General features: G+C 43.5%; 1 protein-coding gene across 1 annotated transcript in view; it reads right to left on the reverse strand. All coding sequences in view use genetic code 11, as the record gives it.

The window, feature by feature from the left end:
- Window positions 1-5419: 5419 nt before the first annotated feature.
- Window positions 5420-8102, reverse strand: part of EGR_08504 (hypothetical protein) — a gene marked incomplete at both ends in the record, with an annotated part of 2910 nt that continues 227 nt past the window's right edge. Inside the window, one exon of the mRNA XM_024497753.1 lies at window positions 5420-5565. Coding sequence (XP_024347839.1) covers window positions 5420-5565 — 146 coding nt within the window. The remainder of the gene's footprint in view (window positions 5566-8102) is intronic.

Genomic DNA, 8102 nt, shown 5'->3' on the forward strand with positions numbered 1-8102 from the left:
ATCTTCCTCTCCGAATCCGTCCTTTGGTATCAAAATTGAGAATATGATTTGGCCGAAAGAGTTTTATATCCCTTTTCCATCTAATTTACGCAGAAACACCTTCATTTTCTCGACCGAAGGCGCTACGCTCAAAGGCAACGACGCAAAAGAAGGCGGCTGAAATAGGACAACTCTACTTGACATTTTTAGCAGGAAAAAAGAAACCATGAAAGCGGTAGTCTTTTAAATTTCCTTATATTTTAGCGGCTTCTATAATTGAGGGAAGAGAGGAATAGATTTGTTTTGGTAAAGGAAAACAGGAAGGGATATTGCTTTTTTTTTTGGGAAAGCAAGTGATTAATTTCAGCTGGAGACGATCTCTTCGTGCCCAAATGAAAGCTGCACTGATAAAGGTGGCCATTTATTTCCCTAACGGAAGGGATGAAGCTGTTAAATTCCCCATTTCGGTGACAGGGCTCACCTGGTTAAATTGAAGGCAGTCAACGTTCCAGTAGATTGGAGACGGAATATTATCCGCTGGAGCAAGGGATATCACAAAAAACCGGTTTAAGTGGCCTGTTTCAGTTTCGTTTATGCAAAGCTACGGGAGGCACTTCTTACGAGAGCTCGAGTTCACAACGACAAATCCATATTTTAGCCAAAGATCCTTGATTTGCGCAGTGATTTGAGTGTTTAACCGCGTGGAGGACAATCTGATCTCTACGGGTTGAACATATCCTCTGTGGCCTGGCTTTTGGGTCATGCCAGTAGGCTGGCGCCCAGTCCTTTGCTCATTAGGTATTGAGTAGTATGTCCCCCCACTCTACTATAGCTCATTTAAACTTCAGCAAAGACTCAGGATGCTGCCAAAACTCCCCATTTCTTGAACTTTTTCGTCGAGTTGTGCCTGGAATAATCTTATAGATCTAGGTGTTGCTGTCTTATTAAACATTAAAAGGCAGTACCTTTTTTCGCCTCAGGCTAAATAAAATCATCAAAAAATTGTTGTCATGGGAAGTGTAAAATCCAAAAATATCCACTTATTTAATAGGTACCCCTAAAATACATGTTCCTTTTTTAGACCGTTAAAAATCTTTCGTTTCTTCCTATTGCGGCGTATCAAAAGAAGTGCTGATTAGTCTTGTTTTTCTCGTATAAATCACATTGGAGCATCCAAATTTTTCAATCTATCTCCGAGATTTGATAAAATCACTGGGGACAATGGCAGGGAGCCACAGAATTATCCCCCACACCTGACTGCGCTGGCCTTTGCTTGGTGTTCAGCTCCGCGTAAAACGTGACCAGATGGCGATCAGTCTTTGGGATGGCAAGATCCCCATCTCCATTTTTCGCTAATTTAATGTGCCTCTTCTTTCCCCTCATCAGCACGTGACCTAACGTTGGCTAGATACTTTCCAGAAAGGAAAGCAATGCACCGAATTCCTCTCTTTTTCGGTTTATTTTTGGCAAACCAAGTCAGTTCAACCCTTCAAACTGGTACATCTAGATGCCTCGATTTCCACCCTGCCCCTCGCACACTGCTCAATCGACACGATTCAACCCAAAACGGGTTGATCAGTAGTGTCATCCGATTGGCCAGTAAATCCGCACACCTGATTGGTTAATTGGCGAAGACGACGAAAGGGTAACGTGTCGTGTCGCCGTGGTATCCATTATTACCACATTGCCGCATTTCACGTTCAAGAGGGGGTAACACCTATTATCGCCACTTCTTCGCCTATCCCATTTAGCAATATCACATAATCACTGTTAATCAGAGTGACATCCCTCCATCGATACCTGCGGACACCATACTTCCTAAAGGCTAACCCATCTGGATTTCTTCTCAAATGTTTGTGGAGGGTGATTAGTCTGGTGCGTCTTGATGTTTTCCATCCATTATTATCGTTCTTTATATGAATATCGAATATTATTTTGTATTGGCTCACTCGTAAATAATGAGAATAAGACGGCGGTTTGAGAGGCTCATATTTTTTGCAGGATTTAGAGATTACTAAAGTTACATTTTCGTTTTAGACGTTCCTTTGTCTTCTAACAAAAAGAAGTCTTTTTTTGGACTCTTTCCCCTTCCCCCTAATTTTCCTACTTTTTGAGTCGGCGATTTTATCCCTCAGATGGGGGAATGTTGAGGTTTAAATCAATCAGGTCCGAGTGGATGATGTTAGTGAAAACCAACTATTCTTGCTTTCTTTTTTTGCAACTCTGTTACAACCTAAGGATAAGAAAAAACAAGTGCAAGTTTGTTGTTTCCTATCCTTAAAAAAGAGGATAGGCCACTTACCCCTACCGAATGGCGCGGTATTAATCACTGCTCGCCCACAGCTGTTTAAGCATTTCTTTTTCATATTTATTTATGAAACATGCTGAGTTTTAACAACAAACCTCATCGGTCGTGGAAAGTTCTATTGTGACATGATACCAATTGCGAATTCTTCAGTGGAGGCGTGGAGAAGGGAGGGGAAAATGGAAGAATTAGATGTAAACTTCTCTTTGAGTTTCATAATCAAGTATTTAGGAGGTAGGACAGTGGGGAAAAGGGGAGCAGAAGCACAAAATCCCCACCAAATTTGTGTTATTTTTTTGGTCACAGAAGTACGGTGAAGCAAGCAGTACACGACTCTCATGCCCAACTTGCGCCGAGTATTTGGGAGGCGGCGGCAGGTGAACGAACTGATGGTTCACACGCATTATGGCTGTTTCGAAGTCCACACGCACTGCATCTTCCCCGTCCCCTTTTCTGGTTGATTTTCAAACCCAGTCATTTCGGGCCTGTAAAGATGAGGGGAGGGGGAGGGGACGAGGGACTTATTTAAACAAAGAGGGGGTTGCGCCAGCAACCATGTTCGCTACCTGGTTGAAGGCACATTCCACTTTGCTTAATGGTAGAGGTATGGTTTTTGGATGCTCCGCAGTTCGTTTTCGGCATTCTGAAGGGGGCTGCGCGGGGGTGAGCCCTCACCTGCCTCCATCGTCACTCGGCTATTTCGAGTAAAAAATTTTTCGACTTTTATTCCCATGATTTACAAAATACGGCCTCACGAAATTTTACGGTTTTTGTCTCTTTTGTGGCATATTATGACTCAAAGACCCCTTTTTTACACCCCAGTAAATTCAATTCATCAAGTGGTAGGTTCAATAGGTCATTTTGTCCCACAATGTGGGAACAACATGCACGAATTTTGTCCCTCTTTTTTTTGATCCTTTGACCATAAGATTGAAAATATACCAACACGTAGGTTGAAAATCCACCAAAAAAGTGCCACAAAAAAATCAACAAAAAGTTACCCGGAGGGGTTCTTAACCGGTATAGAAGAGATTCATAAAATCGCATTGTTTTTCCCTCCCCCTCACACCTCCTTCCACTTGTTAGCTCTTTTATGTCAATAAGTTGTAAAAAGCGGCCTCAAGGCGAAAATTTCTCGTGGACTCCTCAACTTTGACACCGATGGTGCAGACTCCGCCACCATAATCAAAGTTCATGTACGTAGGAACTTCCCTGCATAAAAAATAAAAGTCCACTTTGTGGGTTTTTGCCTCTTTTTGAACGAATTACAGAATGTGACCCTTGAATGCCACATATTTGATTAGACAAATTGCCCTAAATTGCCTGGAGTGACACATGCATGACATATTGGTGGGCACCATTGTTCAAGTGAAGCAAGCCGCACTTCATTTATTGGGTAGCCGAACGGAGCGGAGGGTCTGGGGCTCACCTCGGCTATACCGACGCGTTGATGCCACAGTTTTTGTTTCTCCAACCCATCAGGTAAACGTCTTTCCTGAGCCATGAAATAAAATTTGTCTCCTTGCTCTGATTTGGCATTCAGATGACTGATCCTTGATCTGTCGATCCGAGGTGCCGTGGCATTCAAACTTTTTCTAACGTATTGGTCTGCAAGATATCGCTAGACAGCGATATCTTTAACAGAGGCCACCTTTTTTGTCCGTCAGCTCACCTTTTCGATAGGTGATTAATTTACACGGTTCACTTTTTGCCCTTCCAGCGACAGGGTGTAATTCCCTACTGTCGGAGTAGTAAATAGTCCTCTTTACTACCTCCAAGCATTATCAGTTCGGTTGGAATTAGGTAAGGAGATATATCACGCACCAAAAGTCCATCCACAAACTTCTCCTTATAGAAGGTCGATATTTAAGAGGGGAAAAAAGGGAAAATCTTCGCATTTAAGTGATCATCTGAAGGTACTTTTAGATTTCCCCCTTTTTGATGGCCGTTGGCGCGCAACAATGGTCATTAAAAAGAATTTCTTAAGTACTTGGCATGGCGTTTAGTTTCCACACCTTTGTACTTTGCCCATTTAGACGCAGATGAATTGGTGAGTTTTCTCTTATAAAAAAAGGCAGCTGAATACCTTTTTAAACAATAATTTATCAAAAAAAGCATGAAGCGTTGCTTGGGGAATACCGGTTTTCTGAGATGCTGCCACACTGGTGATCAGGAAGTGCTTCAGCCTCGTGTCAATCGGTATCGATTGCTTTGTATTTTTTGACAAGCAAATAACTAGAGAAAACTGCCACCTGAAAAAACAGAAATGGGAAATACGTATGAATCAGCATTACCTCGGTCTTTGTTATTGCTGTTGCTGTTTTGTGTGTGTGGTGCTGGTTGGTCTAGTTTGGCTGACTCAGGAGCACGGGTCTTTCCTCGGCCTTGGTCATCGCATTTAAATTTGTGCGCGCCGAAAAAAAAAAACAAACAACAAGAAAGACAAGCCAGATATGCTAATGGTGAGACGCAAACACATGTCGCCCGTCCCCACATGTCCGTGTGTTCTCCGTCACAGCGTCTTCACCGGGTGACATGACAAACTGGTGAACCAGCAAACTGGACAAGTGTTCGTGGACTGTGCAAATTTTGGGGAGGGAGAGCTTGCTTTTGCATTAGGTGAGAACAAAAATCTCAGGCCTACCCTTCGAGTGAGAGAATCTTTTCCAGGAAGGTGAGGCGAGGTCCCCATTATCTGTCGTTCCATCCAAAGCCTATCAACCATTAATTTTTCCCCCATGGGAAGTTCATTGTACCTTCTCGTATAGGTGTGTGTGTACGCGGACTCAGAAGCTAATGTGATTTAAACAAGGTCGCTGTAAAACCGCCAACAGAAGCACCGCCAAATTTGATTAGAGTTTACGTAAACCTCAAGCATCCACCTTCATCATTATGGCTGTGTACTCTTGTGATGGTCACATTTTGCGTGGACGAAAGTAAAGAGGTCATCACACCGAATCACTTTCGCGCCTTTTTTGTGCAGAATGACTTGATGCATAATTTAAATGAACCAGAAATGTTTGGCATTTCCTGTGTCACCAATCAAAGGAAGAGGCGAGATCCAGTGCAGTGGGCCAATGAGATCACTCACACTGCTGAGGGACACCTCACGTCTGGTACACCAGGTGAAGGGAATCAGTCGTCCAAAATGAGCCATTTACTAGTTGAAAGGAGAATAGGCTCTGGGATTTTTAACCTCTTTTTAATCTTTTCCCCTCCCCTTCCACCTCCGTCGCCCACCGTCCTGGATGTGAAGACTTTTAAATTGGCCTTCATTTTTCCTGTTATAAGAAAGGAGAAATCCATTCGCTCTTAACGGGCAAGTGAGAAGGAAAGGTGCGAACAAACATACACACAGTGAGCTATTTCTAGACGTTAATGGAGCGGGAGAAGAAAGACGGAGGAGGCGAGGGAGGGCGAAAGCACGAGTGAGAGAGGGAGAGAACGAGGGAGCCTTGGAAATGGGTAATAGCGCGTGTTGCAGCGATAAAAAGTAGCATGTTACCGAGATGATGGCTCCTTGTTTTGCCTCACTAATTTCTATGTGGAGGCTTGCTTGCGTCTGTCACGCAACAACTGTTGCCACCTGAGCAACCCTCTCGAAATGGGGCACGACACACACACACGCTGACGTGACTGCAACAACTGATTCGAAATCTCAGCCTCGGAGACAGTTGGCAGGAGGAGAAAGACGGGGATAAAAGTGAAATACGATCAGAGCTGAGAGAGAAAGACAGGGCGCCAGTTAACGGTGTGTTGAATCAGCATTTCGTAACACCGACTTGTAGTCGTCTTTGGCAGCGGTACAGGTCCGGTGGGGTGGAAGTTAGGCAAAATCGTCAGAGGGGGGAAGAAATTTGGGAGGAAGGTTTTTTGATAGATGCACAATTCCACTCCGAGCACTTTGCATCATTCATAAGATGCACTGGAGAGGCGGACAAGTGTTGCGGAGTTCGGAAAAGTTGAAAAATTGCCTTCCATGGTGTAGATGCTGACAAGAGAGGCTTTTGTTTTTTCTTTAGCGAGTGATTTCAGCAATTTTGGGGACACGGCCTTAGAAATTCGTTTCTAAACGCCAGTTAGGAGGTGATTTTAAAAATCCCCCATTTTTTTTCGACTCACGGCATCCCTTCAAACCCCGTGGATCAAATCGTCGATGGCCTTGATACACATTTTAAAATTTAAGACTCTGTTACACAAAGAAAGCTTCTTTAAATAAGAAATTGCACCCCAATTCCTGAGCTTTTTCTCTCCTTTTTTTGCCAAAAATTTTCCCGGGGATTATTTGTGACGCGGAAGCAGCCCTTAAGTCGATCGGCTTACTATTACCATGGTGATAATTCGCAGATGTATTCTTTTTCTATAAATGGGAAACTCACTCATTTCTCCAAATGTCAGGACACCCCCAAAGATTTCCTTTGCCTTGAAGGAGGCAAGAGAGCTCACCCAAACCTTTCGCGCTTTGTGGTCCCGCGATAGAAAGTTGTGAAACTCCACGCTTTTGACATGGTCAGTAAAGAAACTACATTTTATTTTAGAGATTAAGATGCACCCTAATTTCTGCTGTCAAGTGTCGGCTAATCGGTGACGTATTTGGCAGACGCGTCTTATGTGAGGGGAGGGGGTGGGGAGAGGAGGAGAGAGGAAGGGATGCGCGATTTGTTCGGCCAGTAGGACACAGGTGTCCCCGAATATGTAAAACTTTTTGACCCCTTCAGCTGTCATTAAAAATAACAAAGTTGGTGCAATTCACCCTCTGCAACCAAGGGTTGATGTAAACATTTACCACACACGTCACGTATTTGTGACGTGAAGCATGTGCAAGTTAAGGAGGATACATGGTTAAAAAACAACCACTGTGATATTTAAATAAGAAAGATAATACAGTACCACAACTCCTGCGTCATTCTGTTTGTAATTAAAAGCCTTTGTGCGGTGGTTTAAGGAAAAGGCGGAAGGTGTAAACGGACCCGAAAATACCGAAAAGGTTTGTCAAACAGGCTATCAGAAGCCTATGATTCTGTCCGCCAAATCAAACATAAGAATCTGCCTTTGCCACCTTCTAAACCTTTTTGAGCAAAACGCGGAGATACTTCTCTTCTCCCGGGGATATTCAGTGCTCTAGCGACAGTGCCACAACCCACCACCATCCAATCGAGAGCTCACGTCCTCCAAAATGCGCTTGTTCGGAATTTCGTCAAGTAAATGGAAGTGGTCAAAGAGACACGAGATAGTTTTACCAGGGCACTTTATCGTTTTTCCACGATGACAACGGTGACAAGTTCTCATCACTTGACACGATCAATTCACTTTTTTATGATTACTTTTAAGGATTCCTTTCCTCTTTCACCTTCACTAACCGCTGATTTTAACTTCGACCCCGATAGGGAACACTTCGTCAACTCAAAACTTGCCAAAAGGGGCAAGTTTTTGACAGTGAGGAAGTACACACTAGGTTGTTAGTGTTAATCCGGGACTATGGGAAAAAGGTCTGCTGAATTCTTGCCCTTGTTTTAAGAATAAAATACTACTTGTAAGATTTTATCACAGAAGGTCATATCTGTGTGGCTGGATCATGTTCAGACAATCCGCTTCACCTCCCGTCATCTGTTGGTGGCTCTCCAATGCTTTCAGTCCTTCGAGCTCCCCTTTGGGGTACCCCAAAGTCTGCTAGGTGTACTTTTCATTATCATTCCCTCGACTCAATTCTTTGGTGGTGGTTAAAAAGGAACGCTATCTTGGTATCCAGTGTTCAGTAACCTATAAGGTACACCATGTTCCCCCTTGCTCTAGAGAAGTTAGTTTATAGTGCAAGTTT

The sequence above is a fragment of the Echinococcus granulosus genome (assembly GCF_000524195.1).
Source record: "Echinococcus granulosus chromosome Unknown EG_S00108, whole genome shotgun sequence".
Taxonomy (NCBI): Eukaryota; Metazoa; Platyhelminthes; class Cestoda; order Cyclophyllidea; family Taeniidae; genus Echinococcus; species Echinococcus granulosus.